A 21,180-nucleotide genomic window follows, 5' to 3' on the forward strand; every position below is an offset into this window, starting at 1 on the left:
GGAAGCATCATAGTGTGGGTTTACCTATACTGGGGAGGAAGCATCATAGTGTGGGTTTACCTATGTTGGGGAGGAAGCATCATAGTGTCGGTTTACCTAGGTTGGGGAGGAAGCATCATAGTGTGGGTTGACCTATGATTGGGAGGAAGCATCATTGTGTTGGTTTACCTATGTTGGGGAGGAAGCATCACAGCGGTGGCTGGCATATGCTGTAGAGGAGGAAGCATCATTGTGTGGGCTCAACTGACCTTAGGATCGTGGAGCAGAACCTGCTTCCGTCTTTAAAGAGATCATGATGCGTACGTACTGTCATCATCTTCTTTGCACAACATACAAACATGACTGGTTTGAGAGATTGACACAAGTACTATGGTTCCTCCCAAAATAATGATAAGTTCAGCGTCCTTCTATTGTGTTTTTGTCGATCCCTTTAAATTGTTTGTCTCCTGTTTTCAGAGAAAAATCTGCATTTCTTAAATAAACGTATTTAAAAAAAAATCCAGTTCACAGGTCAGATGGGAGTATATGTACACCCACGTTACTTCCCCTGTCTTGTAAAGTACTAGTATATATATATCATCATAACACATCAGAATATACCAAAACACATAACACCTGAAGGATTAGCACTGGCTTCTGATCCATCAAAAATATGGTACAGCATTCTATTTGTAATGTTCATGTTCATTTAGCAACGCAGCTCCAGTATTTCTCTTCGACCTTGTACTAAGCACCAGCCATAAGGTCATCGCAGCTCATCTGATCAGCTACTGCATATGTCTTGTACCCGTCATCGATGTGTCTGGGTATGCCTCTCCCCAGCTCATCCCCCACAACGGAAATGTCGATAATCATCCACACAAACATTGTGAAGAATTCCTTCTTAAATATGCATCATTCAGCTTGGAATAAGCAATAGCAAAAGAAATTGCCTGAACTGTAACTATAACTAACGATTTCGCGCATTAAAATACAATGGGTAACCAATGTAGGGTAACGTCAATCAGAAGTTCCAACCAATCAGACAAGCATGCCAGCAATCTGAAAATACTGAACAGCCAATCGGTGAAACACGTTAATAATGTAACCATTCTTACCCTGTTGGCAAGGAGCCTGGGTATGACCACAGTAACAGCGCACCAGTTAGATCATCCAAGTGTATCCTGGAGACGATACTTGATGCCCGTGATTCACAGGACTTGGTGAAAACATTGCAGGTAGCAGGAGTGACGTTCAGTCGACGAACCAGCAGGAACTACCCACAGACATGATGGCCGGATACTGGACAGTGTGGGCAGCTGCTTTGAACATCTGTATGGTCACTGGTCAGAGAATAACTATGACACAATGTAATACTAAGTATGAATTTGGTTCCTACTACCAGGATAAGAAGATCGAGAAAGGCATAAGACGACGTGGCAATGCGACTAGTCTGGTGGAGTGTTTGTTGGTCTGTGACCGATTCAGTGCTGGTAACTTCTTCTACAACCGCGCCACCCAGGACTGTATCTGCCCCCTGGGTTACCCTTTAGTAATGGTCTCCGCACCTGGTTATACGTACTACAGCAAACCAGGTGAGAATTCCAGAGTATTTCACCTAAGATCCAAATTTCAGAGATAACAGTATTGACAAGTAACATTCTGACGTTCATTACAAATGAACATTCGACTCGGTTCGTTTATTCTGTTATTCTTATTCTATGTTTGTTTTGGCAATTTAAGCAGAAGACATATTATTTACCTGTAGGTGTCGAATGAGATGTGTTTGTACCAGGGGTGAAACAGTACGCTAAAGGACATCTTTAATTCTTTGAAATTCCGTTTGTTATATTGTTTTCATACGTTATCAAAGTGAACACTTTACTACATATAGTGAAATCTGTCATAAACAGTATTTAATTCTGAGTTAAAATCCTGTTTAGACTCACATATGGATTACACAGAAATTCAATCCTAGCTGGAATCCCTTGGCATCGCACTTGAGATATGAAGACTCAAGGACAACGTGTGTCAAAGAACAGTGGTAGACATGATACTTTTATGTCGTTGTGGTAGGGAGGTCTTGACGTTAGAAACACACGTGCCAATCTAAGACAGTGTGTACAGCTGAAGTCAGCATCAGTTGAGAGTCCCTCTGATACGCAGATAATCCAAACAATTCATGAAAGTATACATCTTGATACTGAATTAAGCTATAGTGTTTCATATTTTTGAGTTGCATATTGCTGGGCATCGTTTCAGACTGATATTTTAGTCATATTGTCCAAGAGCGTACCTTTCGCCCTCGGATGTTAGCTCAGGGTGATGACGGAAGACAAAACTCAGAGGTGAGACTTCAGACGACAGCAGCCGTTTTTATTGTTGCAGGTTGAAATATGTCGAAATGGTACATATAATGGTAATCACATGACAGAACGCACACCGGGACCCAGTGGCAAATATGTTCCCCTGACGCGGAGATCCGCTCTGTCAATAACACTGAGTCGGGAAGTCGGGTGTACACTGGTCGTTGGTGGGGCGACATACAATCTGCCCGCTCCTGTCGATGATCTGGGCCTCTCTCTCTGACTGATCATGGCAGTCAGGTTTTCTAGACAGAGGTATTACGTAACGTGGGGCAAGGTCATTGACCCACTCACATGCACATACGTAAGATCCGGCGACGTGAAGGGGTGTTAACTGACATTCTACCATGATATTGATGAATGCTTGATTCTGATTGGTTAAAAAGAGGTTTTGCTTTTTGTTACGGTAACCCCTTTCAAATATATCAAGCCTTTTCACCCATATAAACGTGTGTATGAATACATGGATAGCCTTACATATCGATTCATAAAGAAATAGCTGCCGATCTATCACCCCCACATGAACGGTAAAACGTATCTATTTTTCCTCGCTGGGTCTCTAATACAAGCCAGGTCTCTTATACACAACGAGTAAACGGCTCTCGCGAAATTAGGGTGTAATAGAGGAAATACAGTAGTTTGATATGGATGTTTTTGGCGACGATGATGTTCAAGGCCCTACCCCTGACTGCTTCGATGATGAGATTACAAGACTTTACGAAGGCATAACTTTTGCATCAAATGAAATGTTTATAAAACTGTTAGGGGCATGTTCGATGACAAACAGACTCGGAACAGGTAATTTTGATCGTCATTGAAACAACCCACAATAAAAGTAAAATATGACATTATAAAAATGTGTTTGAAGAAACTTTATTTATGACAATATGATGTTTACAAACCTTTTTGTGATCAATATTCATTGCCATCTCCGTCAACCACCACCATAAGGATTTGGCAGGAGATTTGAAAATCCATCGAAAACACTCCTCCCTTCGAAAGATCACGGATACAATGTCCCGACATCATTTAAGTCGACGCTTATCAAACTTGATGAAATTCATTTCAGAACACGCACAATTAAGAAAATTTTACACGAACCTCTATTTCTGGGCCACAAAGGTCTCATTGCTTTCACACTCTGGCTTTGAATCCATGAAATCTTGAAATAAATTAACAGGTCAAATCATGCAGGTTGCTTGTGTCAAAATAGCCGGCTCGTTTGCAGCCTTAAAAGCGGCTTCAACCATGTCAACAGTCACACTAGGTGAGGTGAAATGGGGTTTAACGTCGCGTCAAAGATTATTGCGACGTGCATGTTCGTGTGTTCGTTTGTGTGGCTGCTTGTACTAGTCCGGACTGATGCCTATTTATAGTGCTAGCTCACTGAGATACCATGCCGCAGTTTAACATAAATACCCCACTCAGACACAATATACTGACTCCGAGCTGACCAGTCCTTGTTTTAGCCCCTTAATGCCGAGCACCAGACAGGGTAACAACAAGTACCATATTTTAACGTCTTTTGGTATGACGTGGCCGGTAATCGAACCCCGGACCTTCCCCTCTCCGGGCGGTTGCTCTACCACAAGACCACGGACGCGGTCACAGTCACACTAAGTTCCATTGGCAATCGCATTGTACCAGCAGGCTCATTCCCAGTAAAATCTACAGGTTAATGTTGAACCACATCGAAGATCGCGGTTGTCATCTTGCTTGTGTAGTAACTTGTCTGAGGAACAAACTGTAAACACAACACTGTCAGCCATTGACAGTTGTGAGGTGTGAGTAACCGTGATGTAGGTCAAGTTCTGCCACATTCAAGTTCGGGGTGGAGAGGCAATTATTTTGATTTTTGTAATTATCTTCTGGGGTAATTGCTAACTAACTAATAAGACTTACACATGTTAAATACACAATAGAATGTTAATTCATAAAGTTTGTTGTGGAAATATATTCGTTTAGCATTTTAAAAACTATTTTTACAACCTGTCACCCTTACAATGAAAATGGCATGTTCGATTTCCAAGAAATGACCTCTCTCGCATAATTCCAAGAAATGACTTGGTCAGTCCAAACAGTGCAGAAAAGGTTGGAAGAAATTAAAACATTTGACTTTGGACTAGGTTTGGAGGGTTATTTGTCAACTTCTTTTTGAAAAACTTTGTTTTTTTAACACTTATTTTGAACTAATCAAGATTAAGGTGTTTTTGATCTTGAACATTAGCAATATTTGTTGCATATATAATTACCTTTGACCACTGATCGGAATGATCTAAGATTGCGTCCCTTTGTACCCTGTGTTGTTACGGGTTGCAAGAGTGCACCGTTTTCAAAGCGTTGTTGCTGTCATGGTATAATGGAAATAAACCTACTGTGTGTTGAAAATTGATGTAGTCCCACTGTAGAATAGATATTAAAGTAAAGAGGTATCTACTCTACAATGGGACTACATCACATTTCAAATACAGTAGGTTTATCTCCTAATTTATAGATAGTGCCAGAGATTATTGAAGTATTGAAAAGGTTTGTACTTTTATAAATAAAAGTATTGAAATGGTTTGCACTGTAAAAATATGAAAATCGATGATTGAGATAATAGGAGATAACTCTCATTTATCTTTATTTTTAGCCTGGTGTTCCATTTTCTATATTCTATTAAAAATGAAATATTTTCTCTGTCTTTTTATCCGATGAGGTTCTGGTCTGGTTGGTAATAAAAAAATTGAAGGTACAGGTACTAGGTAGTTACTACAATGTTTCAACGAAAACCAGAACAACATGGCCTTAAAACATATTACTACAATGTTTCAAAAAAAAGTAGAACAACATGGTCTTAAAACATGTTACTACAATGTTTAAACGAAAACTAAAACAACATGGTCTTAAAACATGTTACTACAATGTTTCAACGAAAACTAGAACAACATGGCCTTAAAGCATGTTACTACAATGTTTCAACGAAAACTAGAACAACATGGTCTAAAAACATGTTACTACAATGTTTAAACGAAAACTAAAACAACATGGTTTTAAAACATGTTACTACAATGTTTCAACGAAAACTAGAACAACATGGCCTTAAAGCATGTTACCACAATGCTTTAACGAAAACTAGAACAACATGTCTTTAGTCATGTCATAACAATCTTTCAACGAAAACTAGAGCAATATGGTCTTAAAACATGTTACTGCAATGTTTCAACGATAACTAGAACAGCATGGTCTTAAAACATGTTACTACAATGTTTCAACGATAACTAGAACAACATGGTCTTAAAACATGTTACTACAATGTTTCAACGAAAACTAGAACAACATGGTCTTAAAACACGTTACTGCAATGTTTCAACGATAACTAGAACAGGATGGTCTTAAAACATGTTACTACAATGTTTCAACGAAAACTAGAACAACATGGTCTTAAAACTAGAACAACATGGTCTTAAAACATGTTACCACAATGTTTCAACGGAAACTAGAACAACATGGTCTTAAAACAAGTTACTACAATGTTTCAACGAAAACTAGAACAACATGTCTTTAGTCGTTGTGGGGGTGTTGGTGGGGCGGGGGAGGAGGTTGTTGTTAGTAGTGGTTTTAATGGTGGCAGAGGTGGTATTGGTAGTATTGGCGGTATTGGAGGTGTTGGTGGTGGAGATGATTGGTAGTAGTTGAAAAGTTTTCTTTTATCTGAGCGCGGAACCTTGACGAAGACCGTGGGATGAATGAACTCTGCACAAAAGGCCACACAACCTGACACAGAGGATACATCCCTCAAACGTTTATTGATAGCACACTTTCCTCCCTCCATCCGATCTGAGTCACCTTGACTCAGCGATCCATGACGACATCGAACCAGTTTATTTATTTATCTAATGCGTTTCTAAACAGTCGACATTTCCTTTGTTTCATTGCGTTAACATCATGCACAGTGTTATTACACACATGCCTGTCTGAGTCACAACTCGGATTGTAGTAAGCACGTTCCTGCTGGGATACGCATTACTGCCCCTTGTTCTCACTTAACTCTCATGGTGCTTGGCCGTCATTACTGCCCCTTGTTCTCACTTAACCCTCATGGTGCTTGGCCGTCATTACTGCCCCTTGTTCTCAATTAACCCTCATGGTGCTTGGCTGTCATTACTGCCCCTTGTTCTCACTTAACCCTCATGGTGCCTGGCCGTCATAACTGCCCTTGTTCTCACTTAACCCTCATGGTGCTTGGCCGTCATTACTGCCCTTGTTCTCACTTAACCCTCGTGAGGCCTGGCCTTCATTTCTGCCCCTTGTTTTCATTTAACCCTCATGGTGCCTGGCCGTCAGCTTGCTGTGAACACCTCTCAGTACCGCACTGTGATGACGTCGCGGTTTCAAAAACGTATACGCTGCTTCAAAAGTGTTACAACGTTCTTATGACTTCACGCAGCGTAACCAAATTGTATAACATTCAACTGGAGTTGATTGTCTTTCCAACAGCATCTACAGTAAAAGCTCCAAAGATCAATGCACTGCCTAGCCATCGATAGAAGTGCTGGTATTGTCAGTTTCCTACTTTTTTTTCATTAATCGCGATATGGAAGCACCCGAATGTGGCAAGTAAAATGAAACAAACGCCCTTGTTCAAATCTAAATGTCCAATGATTCAAATCATTGGCAAGTACATATCCTAACGGTGATAGACTTATGACATTTATGTCGAAGTACACATTCATTGAGAATTTTCCGTGATTTGATAAATCCCGATGAAATTGTCAATGTTTTTGACGTCAAAACAAAATTGACGGAAGCGGTCGTGATTAGTTCATACGCAGACAGTCTCAAAGATTATAGTACAATACGAATAACAGTTAGGAATATATAATGTTCATTATACAATTGTAAAATGTAATTAATTACATTTACATTTGTTATTGCAAATAGGGTATAGTGACGTATTTGTAAACTTTGTGCTGCAGGGTCCCGTTCCACAAAGCGATCGTAGCACAGCGACAGTCAAAAGTTTATGTTAAAGTATGGGAGTTACAATCATCTCAGCGTGAGGATAGCTTTGTGGAAGGACACACTCAATTAGGTGATGCTGTCCATAGCGTAGATCTCTGCCGCCTATTTACACACGACGGTGGCTTTTTGAAAAGTAGTACACGGCAAGTAATAAATAAAACACCAAACTCGGACCCGTGTAATGCCAATTTTATGAAACTCGTTTCATAGTTTCATAGCTTCATAGACAAATTTTCGTTCTTCAGATACCAGAACAATTTACTCATTTCATAAAATTGGTATTACAAGGGAGCTCTCTAAGTATTCTATATAATATGAATGCATCACGTCACAAGCGAATATGTATTTGTCAGGTTACAAGCTAATATGTATGTGTCATGTCACAAACTGATATGAATGTGTCACTTCACAAAAAAAAGAATATGTATGTGTCACAAACGAATATGTATGTCACGTCACAAACGAATATAAATGTGTTACGTCACAAACGAATATGTATGTGTCACAAACGAATATGTATGTGTCACGTCACAAACGAATATGTATGTCAAAGCGTAAACGAATATGAATGTCACTGCACAAACGAATATTTATGTGTCACGTTACAAACAAACATGTATGTCACGTCACAAACGAATATGTATGTTTCACGTTACAAACGAATATGAATGTCACGTCACAAACGAATATGAATGTGTCACGGTACAAAGTGATACCAGTGTGTCACGGTACAATCTAATACGAATGTGTCACGTTACAAACGAATATGTATGTGTCATGTCACAAACTGATATGAATGTGTCATGTCACAAACCGATATGAATCTGTCACGTCACAAACTGATATGAATGTGTCACATTACAAACGAATAAGTATGTGTCATGTCACAAAATGATATTAATGTGTCAGTTCAAAAACTGATATGAATGTGATACGTCACAAACTGATATGAATGTGTCACGTTACAAACGAATATGTTTGTGTCACGGCACAAACTGATATGAATGTGTCACGTCACAAACTGTTTTGAATGTGTCACGTTACAAACGAATATGTATGTGTCACGTTACAAACTGATATGAATGTGTCAGGTCAAAAACTGATATGAATGTGTCACGTCACAAACTGATATGAATATGTCACGTTACAAACGAATATGTATGTGTCACGTCAGAAACTTATATGAATGTGTCAGGTCAAACACTGATATGAATGTGTCACGTCACAAACTGATATGAATGTGTCACTTCACAAACAAAAATGAATATGTCACTTCACAAACGAATATGAATTTGTCACGGTCACAAACGAATATGAATTTGTCACTTCACAAACAAACATGAATATGTCACTTCACAAACGAATATGAATTTGTCACGGTCACAAACGAATATGAATTTGTCACTTCACAAACAAAAATGAATATGTCACTTCACAAACGAATATGAATTTGTCACGGTCACAAACGAATATGAATTTGTCACTTCACAAACGAATATGAATTTGTCACGGTCACAAACGAATATGAATTTGTCACTTCACAAACGAAAATGAATTTGTCACTTCACAAACAAAAATGAATATGTCACGTCACAAACGAATATGAATTTGTCACGGTCACAAACGAATATGTATGTATCACGTCACAAACGGAATCTGCAATGCGTCAACAATGCCACTGCTCACGTGAAATCATTATTAATGATAAATGTATTCTAATTTACAAGCGTATAGTGATTTCTATTGCTTAAACATATTGAAATATTGATATTGTGTCTATATGTTCTAAAACATGCTCCACGTTGAACTATTTGTAATTTGTAGTAACTTCGCTCCTGTTTCTTTCACAGGTCTGATTGGAAAGTGGATGACAGTAGCGATCAACGCTTCATCACAGGGCAATGGGTACGTTTTTGTCATCCCCACTAGATTAGAATCAGAACAGCATATCGGATTTATGACTTGGTGTCTTTATTTAAAATATTCCGATCAGGGTTCCAACACGTTGATGTGTAATCACGTAATCACGTACAATCGACAAAGTCAACTCTTCAGGATGAAAATAAATAACCAGTGCATGCGATTCCTAGCCAGTGGAACAGTTTTATCACAGATGAGTGAGCAATGTCATTTATGGCCTATTGTCGGCATAGTGACATTGGAAGTTTTGTCACGTGCAGCCCAATCACGTGGGGCTATTGTCACGTGCTGGCCTGTCACGTGGGGTATTACACATTTTTTAAATTGTAGAATCAATAGTTATATTTGCAATGTCTTGTAAGACCAAAAAGAAGTCCAGCTTGTTGTTTTGGATTTTTCTTCCACCATGTGTATTTTTTTTGCATCTATATTTTTCTCTCTCAATTATCAATTATATCAAAGCTTTCTGGGTTTTCTCAAGTACTTACTTTATGGCTTTGGGATTGTTGATATGCTTATAATTTTCCAAATCGACATATGGATTAAGTACCAAGTTCCGTCACAGGGCAACGCAAAAAGGACAAAGTCTTCACGACGAAGAATTTCATTCGTCAACCAATATTCAATGATAGGAGTGTGACTTGAGCACCGAAACTGACTTAAAGCGATGCGATATAAGCATTACTATTAAACACAAGAAAAATACATTTCAAAAGTAACATATTAACCATAATATTTAAATCCAATTGAAATGAGAATATTTTATTGCACCTTGCTTGATTGTCAATATCAACTCATCTACGACTAATACTTATAGAAATAGAACTGATATGTCAAGCACCACACAAACACAGATACCGATACACGAAGTACAGTTACACAGCAACTAATGTATCCAGGTGAGCTACCTTTTGAAACACTGATGTACAATTGGAATAGTTGTGGTGATATATATGTATTTTCTCATCCATTTATTAATGAAATGCAAAGTTTATTTTCACCTTATTTATATGGCAAGGGTCACTGTATGACTTGTAATATTTCAGGTATCCATTAAGCAATGTCATTGGAGGTTCTGCCTCTGTCTGGAAGCCAAGGTCGGACGATGCAGCTCCGTGGATTGAGGTGAATATTATCGTTAGCATTATGTTGCCACTAGACAACTTCATCGAAAAGATCACTTACAATGTATCTTAGTTGGTGTAGTGTTTACACAAAACATGTAGCATTCAAATCTATTATATAAACAATCTACATGTCAGCTTGACCCGCTTTGCATGTTTGTCCTTTATAGGAAAATACGCTTCAGGAAAGTAATTACACTAACTACGGAAACTATGGGAATCGCCGACACATGTAAATCTAATACACTTATGACACCCATCCTGGCAGCAGGGGTATATTGACCGCTGGGATGTGATTGCCTGTGGGTGAAGAATAATGCCCGTCTGTCATTGCCAGTAAAGCAAAAGAGGCTCCAAGTGCTACTGGCTTCTTCTATTGTTCACTGTGAAGTCAGTGACTTATCAGTCTGTGAGTCCACTGTAAGTCAACCACTATGTCCACAATACAGTCTAGGTTCAGTAATGGAATTTAGTTCCCGACACTTTCCCTGCCAGAAAACATTTTCCCCAAACTTTCATAATTGAGTGATGCATGTGTAAAACTACCCACAACAACAGCATTGTTTACGGAGCATGGTTTGATAACTTTAGGAAACGAACATAGGTTCAATCAGAGTTACTGTGAAGTGCTCCACGTGAAACATGCAATACAAATGATTCTATCATGACATTTAGTACTCTGCATTCTGATTGGTCCGCCAGCGGTATCGAATCTACGCAAGACTTTGCTTTTGCTAATGATCGCATCAATGTAGATGAAACTATATCTTTGAAAGCAGTTTTCTGAAACCCGACCGGTAGTAAATTTGAAATACCGATTTCACTGAACAAATGTTGCGGAACAAAGTGTTCGAGATCCAGATTATTTACAGAAAATGTGGCAATATTTTTTTAAAATGGGAAATCCGACGAAGAACGTCTTAGAGAGGGTGTTTTAAGTTCAGTTACATTAACACAGTTTGACATTAAGTTACCGCTCATTTATAACGTCCTGTGACGTCATGTCTATCGCTTCATAGCACGAGGGTGGTGTGCACAAACTGTAAGGATCGTTTTGAAAAATGTTTACACAGTATGTGTGGTAGATAGTTCTAATGTCTCTTAGTGAAAACATTTTAGTATTATGGTGTTAATTATGTTTTGAGTAAAAACAACCAAACAATCTCGGATTAAAGCTTACTGATCCCTAAAGTTGACCATTCAGCCTATTGTAAATATTAGACTTAGCCCATGCCACGTCACTTATTACCTCTGTATTACGAAATCGTTCGAGATTATTGCATATTAAATGTATCTACGATGTATTTTTGTTTTCGGCGGAGAAAGGGTTTAGTATGATAAACATATTTGGAGGTATTTTGTTTAAGATGACGCATTCAGTTAATTAAACTGTTTCTCTTCAACAGATTGGGATGGATACTTTCCTCTACATTGCTGAGGTTCGAATCTACCCCGACATTTCTACCTTTACTAAGGACATCTGGTTTCGGGACTCCAACAGGAACTGGATGGTGACATGGACGAGGAACGACGAGGCATCCATTTTGGGAGGCTACTTCGTTCCACACTGTAAAGTTAGTTTCATATTGTACATGTTGAATCGTTGCCAGTTTTAACACAGTCTGCATTCATCAATCTGAATGAGAAGAAAAATGTCCATTCATTTTGGGGATATGGATATTTTCACGAGTATGACTTGACAGAAAGTATGGTCAGTTTCCTATTGTATGAAGTTGTTAGTTTTAACAGCGGTAGATTTAACATTGTCCATACAGTCAACAACAAGTCCGATTTTATAGAAAATATTATCTGCATATCTGTCATTTGTTGAAGTAAGCTCATCTCAACATACAAACATTTCTCGATAACTGTGACATCTACCTGTGATCCCTAGACACCGTGCTGGGGACGCTTACATAACTGTACATCGCCCTGTAACACACCCATGTGTGATCCGCAGGGACCGTGCTGGGGACGTTTACATAACTGTACATCGCCCTGTAACACATTCATGTGTGATCCAAAGGGGCCGTGTTGGGGACGTACAGAACTGTACATCGCCCTGTAACACATCCAGGTGTGATCTCTAGGGACCGTGGTGAGGACGTTTACATAACTGTACATCGCCCTGTAACACACCCATGTGTGATCCCTAGGGACACTGCTGGGGACGTACATAACTGTACATCGCTCTGTAACACACCCATGTGTGATCCCTAGGGACACTGCTGGGGACGTTTACACAACTGTACATCGCCCTGTAACACATTCATGTGTGATCCACAGGGACCGTGCTGGGGACGTTTACATAACTGTACATCGTCTTGTCACACATTCATGTGTGATCCCTAGTGACCGTGCTGGGGACGTTTTCATCACAGCACATCGACTTGTAACATAGTCACAGATCCAAGTCAACCATGATTAGTTAAGTTTACATCTTTCACAATTCACCAGTCTTGTTATACCGCGGTGTTTTATTCACAGATGCTGACAATTCCTGCAGATGCAGTCAGAATTACAATGGACAAACACAGCAGTCTTCAAGTGCAAGGCGTTCTTGTGCGTTGTCTTATGTAACTTCATTTCAATACAATACCATCATTGTTAAAAATCGCCTCTGCCCACACTATATCAACTCTGTCACCAACAGCCTCTGCCCACACATCTTCAACTCTGTCACCAGCAGCCTCGGCCCACACATCTTCAAATCTGTCACCAACAGCCTTGGCCCACACATCTTGAACTCTGTCACCAACAGCCTCGGCCCACACTATATCAACTCTGTCACCAACAGCCTCGGCCCACACATCTTCAACTCTGCGTGGAGAGCGGAGGGTCGTGGGTTCTATTTCCGGTACCACAGTGGGCTAGCACCATAAAATCGGCGTTAGTCCGGACTGCTACAAGTAGCCACACACACACACACACACACACACACACACACACACACACACACACACACACACACACGAACGCACGCACGCACGCACGCACTCACGCACGCACGCACGCACTCACGCACGCACGCACGCACGCACACACACACACATTTGTGCATGCACATCGTTATGTAAATGCAATAATCTTGAACCCCATTTTAACCCCGTTAAATCCCATTTCACCTCACCTTACTTCATCTGCATTTGTACTCTGCCCGAAGTCTGTCCTGTACATAGGCATTCTGGAATTAGTCCCTAACCTGCATTTCAAAGTACGTATAGGCCTGACTTTCCACGAGATGGTCAATAACTCCCAAGTTATTATCATTATTAAAGTTCTTATCATTATTATTAACAGATTAAAATAAAAAAATGCAGCAAAGAGGGTTTAGGTGATCCTGGCACAGTCAGGCTGATTAGGCTCATCATCAGCTCAGATCCCTTGTCCCATCTACACGCAGCCCAGACAACGAATGGAACTTCTCCCAGGAAGCGCTGCCTAGTCGAACCCACTGAGAACTTTTCGGAGAATGTGAAGACTCCCCAACACTGCAGCCTTCTGCATTACCCAGGGTGTCGGAAAGGCTGTATTCCTGGCAGCAAACCCGGGTACTCTCCCAATGTCACTCAACAGGTTGGGAGGTACCAAACCTAAGGCACCGAGAACAATGGGGAGTCGGACAATTTGGTACTTGCGATGCAAGCGTGACATTTCGAAAGCGAGGTCCGCATGTTTGCCATGTTTTTCCTGAATCTTGTCAATCACATTAGTGTCAAAAGGGACAGAAAATTCAAAAATATAAATGATTTGATTGGATTTATCAAAAAGGACAAGATCAGGTTGTTGGCCTGGATACGTCTTAGGCTGGAAACGGGCCTATTCCAAAGAATTTTGTATTAACATTTCCCATGACGCCCTCCACATATTCCGGGTCGCACCATGGATGGACCTCTGTGTCAAAACCATAAGCATGGCGAAGACGGTAATAAAATGATCAAGCCACTCCATCATATAACTTAAGACACTGTGTTTGTGCCAAAGCTGGGTCTCCACTGACAATGTGTGACAGTCTCTTTAAATTCATTACATAATCTACATTTCATATTTACATTTGGATGCAAAATCCCACATTGACGGTTTCGTGTTGGAAGTGACTGGTCCTAAGCAGCAAAAAGAAAACCTACTGTTTCACTTTACAGGCCAGCCGACCTCATCCAAGCGAAGGACTCTGCTGATCTTCTAAACACACTGCACATAAACTCAATGCAGTGGTCGTTCAGATAGCCTTCCCTTAAAAAACTGAGTCTGGGCCGATTTGATGTAGCACTTTACCAGGTTGACACTCATTCCTGTACCGTCCAGAAGTACAGAACCATCAACAAAATCAACACTGACACTGAGATTATGTCCGCCATCAACATATTGATCATAATTATCAGTTATCAATGCATTATATAATCCCGTTGCCTTTGAATATTGTTGGGTAAATCAGTTTCCATTGTCGATTGTTCTTGATGACGTTTGCGTCATAGCGGTCAGGATGAAGTGACATACCACAAAACACTTACTTATGTTTATGGAAAGATTCAGCGCGTCAAACCCCACCGTTTATAACTGTAATGCACTTTTGCGTGAGGTCGTGTAAATACGCATGAACGTGGAGAAAGATTTGTGTACAATATCCATGTGCAGCTCGTCTGTCTAAAACAGCAATGCATTCAAACATTTGTAGATATGGCTAGAGTATTGCCGATGTGACGTTAAATATTAACTCACTCACTCACTCACTCACTCACTCACTCACTCACTCACTCACTCATGTATTAGCTACTGCTTGTTCATTGGATCAACATTCAAATCGGGAATCTGCAATACTGGCGAAACGTTTGGTTTGGTGATGAACCACGTGTTTTGCTTCAGCGTTGTGATGGGAGATCGACGTTCAAATGGTTTATGCATGTCATCGTATCCCAATTGCGTGGATCGATGCTCATGATGTCAAACACTGCATTGTCTGGTCCAGACTCGTATATTTACAGACCGCCGTCATATAGGTGGAATGTGGCTGAGTGCGGCTTTAAACAACAAACAAAACAAACGACATCAAATGACGTGTCGGGTGTCATATCCTACAAGCAGAGATCAAACCCTGTGTATTTACGGGGGAATTTAACGGTTATTCGCTTCGGATGAAATTGTACGACATCACATGGTTCCCATTATTGACTGTCAGAGGGAAATGTTGCAGCAAGATAATGTCAGGCCGCATACTCCACGTGCCACAGTTGAATATCTACAGAACGAAAACTTTACAAATCTCCCATGACCTTCCAAATCCCCAGATATCAACCCCAAAGAACATCAGTGTTATGACCTGGATAGACGTCAATGTCAACCCATACACTTCAGCCACTTTTACACGCATTTTCTGGACGAGTTGGCTGGGATCCCACAATCCCGGTTTGTTGTTTGTGAGAACAACGCCCACGTGAACTGACGTCAACAATCATTGAACTTCACACGTCACACTGTCACACAGGCGCACAAATTGGGATTCTTTAAGGTTTTTCTTGAAATTGACCACCGCCGCCTCTCTTTGCTTTTGAAACCATTTGGCGTTGGGATATCTTTCATCATGCATATTTTCTATATAGTTGTGGGAAATGTTTTGACACATAGACCACTGATGTCAAGGTTCAAGATCACCCTCAAGTGGCAATATTGTTGTTAATACTAAAAGTGATGATACTATTAGGATATCAGAAGTAGGTCACTGTGAACTACTTATTGTGATCAGCATATGCTTTTCTCCAATGTTACATTGCGGTTACCGTATTTGGTATATTTGCTGGAACGTTTTTGAAACGCCTCACTGATATTCAATGTCAAATAACTTTATTGAGGTAGCTAGGGGCATGGGACTTTTTTAAAAGTTGTTTTGCATGAGACATGTGTTTTCCCAAACTGGACCTATTTTTATTAGACATGAAGTGCACACATTCTTATTAATGTTCTTACAAAAACGAGACTTTCTGTTTAAAATTGTATTGCATGAGACGTACATGTATCTTGTCCCAAGTCGGCAGTGGTGTAACTTTCTTATTACTGTTTTTGAAGGCGTGTTGTAAGGTCGCTCTGAATATGACGTGTATTTGCCAACAGAAAGTGATACCATTCAACCTGAAGCGCGTAAAACCTTCTTTATAAAGTAGATTGAGGTACAGGACCTTCTGTTGTAAAGTTGTCTTGCACTGGGCACGTATTATTGAAATATGATTATTTAAACGACGCAATCAGCCTTGATGTCTGAGTGATGTCATTGCTTTGGGAATGGCTTCAGATTCCTCATTATGCTAGACCAAGTCAGGTCCTTCAATCTGGTATGGGGTTGTAGTAGGCATGTATTTCACCGAACCAGAGGTAATGGTACGACACTGGAAACGTGATGGTAGGTAATGATTTCTGAGGAGTACTAGAACTGTTAGTGAGGGGACTGCTTCTGTTTTTGCAAGTTCGTGCAAACACATTTCTTATTTATATATGTATTTATACGATTATTACAATAATATGTTTTGTTTGTTTTAATAGTGTATTTGTTGTGTCTGTGCAGCTAACGACTTATTGTCAATTGAAACACCCATTCTCTTGATACTAGCTCATGCTTTAATTCAATGCTAGCTGGCTTAGCGGTCATATCACACTATTACACTTAAACCCGCTTAGTCTGGAAACCCCAGTTTGCGGACGCTCAGTCCGTATTAACCAGGTTTAATTGTATTTTTCCGAACACTTTCTCTATTTCTTCCGAAACGTATCAGAGTTAGATTTAAACCAAAACAAGAATCACCATCTTCATGTTGTGGGGACATTAATGTGAACGTACTCGTTAACTTTAAAATATATAAATCAATTGTAATTTGAGCTATGTAATCTTATTACTCATGTTTGCATTTTGAATGTAGTCTTGATATTGATATTATGCTGTCTCTGTGATTTTCCATGAAATTGATATTGTTGTAATCATGAAAATAATTGGCATTCACTTGCTTACGTGATCGAGGATCGATTGACATATTGCCACACATCTTGTATCGTTGCATTTCGAATCCTCTTAGGAAAGCGTATACCAAAACCGAAAAAACACACTTTTAGTAAATTGTGCAGCACATCATTTGATATTGAGATCAGAACAATACGTGGAACATGTCTAAGGAAGAACAGTTTTCCTAAAGTCAGTAATTCTACTCGAAATACTATCTGTTTTGGTGTTGTTTAATGTCTTTATGTTGTGTGTCATTTTTCAAATAAAAAGGTGTTCAGCATCATTAAAGTTGTTTATTCTCTATTCGTGTGTGTGTGCGTGTGCGTGTGCGTGTGCGTGTGCGTGCATGTACGTGTGCGTGTGCGTTATGTGTGTGTTTGTGTGTTTCTTTTAACGGATATATTCTTGAGTCGTATCCGAAAAGTTGCCACACTTGCGGGGTTTCACATGAAGTAATGCCAGAGTTTATTTGCAGGCTCATACTTTAGGAGCGACATCAGGGGTTGTATCAGGGGTCACACAAGAGGTCATGACAGAGGTTATCTCCAGGCTCATACTTTAGGGGCTATATCAGGGGCTGTATCAGGAGTCACACAAGAGGTCATGCCAGAGGTTATTTTCCGGGTCATACTTTAGGGGCGATATCAGGGGTTGTATCAGGGGTCACATAAGAGGTCATGTTAGAGGTTATTTCAAAGGTTATACTTTTGGAGCGATAAAAGGGTTTGTATCAGGGGTCACACAAGACGTCATGCCAGAGGTTATTTTTCAGGCTCATACTTTAGGGGCTATATCGGGGGCTGTATCAGGAGTCACACAAGAGGTCATGCCAGAGGTTATTTTCAGGGTTATACTTTAGGGGCGATATCAGGGGTTGTATCAGGGGTCACACAAGAGGTCATGCCAGAGGTTATTTTCAGGGTTATACTTTAGAGGCTATATCAGGGGTTGTGTCAGGAGTCACACAAGAGGTCATGCCAGAGGTTATTCAGGGTTGTACTTAAGGGGCTATATCAGGGGTTGTATCAGGGGTCACACAAGAGGTCACGCCAGAGGTTATTTTCCGGGTCATACTTTAGGGGCGATATCAGGGGTTGTATCAGGGGTCACATAAGAGGTCATGTTAGAGGTTATTTCAAAGGTTATACTTTTGGAGCGATAAAAGGGTTTGTATCAGGGGTCACACAAGACGTCATGCCAGAGGTTTATTTTTCAGGCTCATACTTTAGGGGCGATATCAGGGTTGTATCAGGGGTCACACAAGAGGTCATGCCAGAGGTTATTTTCAGGGTTATACTTTAGAGGCTATATCAGGGGTTGTGTCAGGAGTCACACAAGAGGTCATGCCAGAGGTTATTCAGGGTTGTACTTAAGGGGCTATATCAGGGGTTGTATCAGGGGTCACACAAGAGGTCACGCCAGAGGTTATTTTCCAGGTCATACTTTAGGGGCGACATCAGGGGCTGTATCAGGGGTCACACAAGAGGTCATGCCAGAGGTTATTTTAAGTGTCATACTTTAGGGACTATATCAGGGGTTGTATCAGGGGTCACATAAGAGGTCATGTTAGAGGTTATTTCAAAGGTTATACTTTTGGAGCGATAAAAGGGTTTGTATCAGGGGTCACACAAGAGGTCATGCCAGAGGTTATTTCAAGAGTTGTACTTTAGGGGCGGTGTGGTATATTTTTGTTGCCATGTGTTTGTAGATAACGAGTTATTGTCAATGTAAACACATGCTCATAAGAACCATGTTTTCATCATATGTTTCCTTCTTTAATAATGAAAATAGAAGAGATCTTGATTCACTCCATTTCTAGCTAGGGCTAATTGTCATGTCTAAATATCAACCCGTCAGTCAGTGTGTGTCCATGCCATGACAATATATGACCTGGGTACATGTCAATGTCAGGTCTAAATACAATCAGTGTGTATCACATGCTGTGACGATGTGTGACGTGGTTAACTTGTTTATGTCAGGTCTGAATACAATCAGTGTGTATATATAACATCACAATGTGTAACCTGGGTACTTGTATATATCAGGACTGAATGCAATCAGTGTGTATCCATGCCATCACAATATGTCACCTGGGTACTTGTATATGTCAGGTCTAAATACAATCAGTATGTATCATGGGCATGGACCTGGGCATTACAACATTGTGGACTGATCATGGTACTCCCTGTCATCACGGACGTCGGTGTTACGACATTGTGAACTGATCATGTTACTCCCTGTCATCACGGACGTCGGTGTTACGACATTGTGGACTGATCATGTTACTCCCTGGCATCACGGACGTCGGTGTTACGACATTGTGGATCAATCATGTTACTCCCTGGTGTCACGGACGTCGGTGTTACGACATTGTGGACTGATCATGTTACTCCCTGGCATCACGGACGTCTGTGTTACGACATTGTGGACTGATCATGTTACTCCCTGGCATCACGGACGTCGGTGTTACGACGTTGTGGACCGATCATGTTACTCCCTTGCATCACGGACGTCGGTGTTACGACGTTGTGGACCGATCATGTTACTCCCTTGCATCACGGACGTCGGTGTTACGACATTGTGGACTGATCATGGTACTCCCTGTCATCACGGACGTCGGTGTTACGACATTGTGGACTGATCATGTTACTCCCTGGCATCACGGACGTCGGTTTTACGACATTGTGGACTGATCATGTTACTCCCTGTCATCACGGACGTCGGGTTTACGACATTGTGGACCGATCATGTTACTCCCTGTCATCACGGACGTCGGTGTTACAACATTGTGGACTGATCATGGTACTCCCTGGTGTCACGGACGTCGGTGTTACGACATTGTGGACTGATCATGTTACTCCCTGTCATCACGGACGTCGGTGTTACGACATTGTGGACTGATAATGTTACTCCCTGTCATCACGGACGTCGGTGTCACGACAATGTGGACCGATCATGTTACTCCCTGGTATCAAGGACGTCGGTGTTACGACATTGTGAACTGATCATGTTACTCCCTGTCATCACGGACGTCGGTGTTACGACATTGTGGACTGATCATGTTACTCCCTGGCATCACGGTCGTCGGTGTTACGACATTGAGGACTGATCATGTTAATCCCTGGCATCACGGACGTCGGTGTTACGACATTGTGGACTGATCATGTTACTCCCTGGCATCACGGTCGTCGGTGTTACGACATTTAGGACTGATCATGTTACTCCCTGGCATCACGGACGTCGGTGTTACAACATTGTGGACTGATCATGTTACTCCCTGTCATCACGGACGTCGGTGTTACAACATTGTGGACTGATCATGTTACTCCCTGGCATCATGGACGTCGGTGTTACGACGTTATGGATGGACGACGTCTGTGATGTGTCATGTGGTAACTTGTGAAGTGAGGTGAAATGAGGGTTTAAGTTCTCTTTCAAGATTATTGACCGCTCTGGTCCAAAGTCCATGTTTAACTTTCCTATATTCAATAAAGGCAAAATTAGTTAAGATATAAAAAACTGACAATATAACCAGACACACACAAGCTACCAGACACACACAAACTACTCGACAGATACAAGCTCCCAGATACACACAAGCTACCAGACACACACAAGCTACCAGACACATACAAGCTACCAGATACACACAAGCTACAAGACACACAAGCTACCAGATACACACATGCTACCAGACACACAGAAGCTACCAGATACACACAACCTAACAGATACACAGAAGCTACCAGACACACAGAAGCGATCAGATACAAACAGCCTACCAGACACACACAACCTACCC

At 40.8% G+C, this 21,180-nt stretch overlaps 1 protein-coding gene across 1 annotated transcript in view; it reads left to right on the top strand.

Annotated features, from left to right (window-relative positions):
• Positions 1 to 851: 851 nt before the first annotated feature.
• Positions 852 to 21,180, top strand: part of LOC124126700 — a 48,707-nt gene continuing 28,378 nt past the window's right edge. Inside the window, exons 1-3 of the mRNA XM_046490203.2 lie at positions 852 to 1,574; positions 9,200 to 9,254; positions 10,316 to 10,394. Coding sequence (XP_046346159.2) covers positions 1,268 to 1,574; positions 9,200 to 9,254; positions 10,316 to 10,394 — 441 coding nt within the window. The 5' untranslated portion in view covers positions 852 to 1,267. The remainder of the gene's footprint in view (positions 1,575 to 9,199; positions 9,255 to 10,315; positions 10,395 to 21,180) is intronic.

Source organism: Haliotis rufescens, unplaced genomic scaffold (assembly GCF_023055435.1).
Source record: "Haliotis rufescens isolate VD_foot unplaced genomic scaffold, xgHalRufe1.0.p SCAF_13, whole genome shotgun sequence".
In the NCBI taxonomy this organism is placed as follows: Eukaryota; Metazoa; Mollusca; class Gastropoda; order Lepetellida; family Haliotidae; genus Haliotis; species Haliotis rufescens.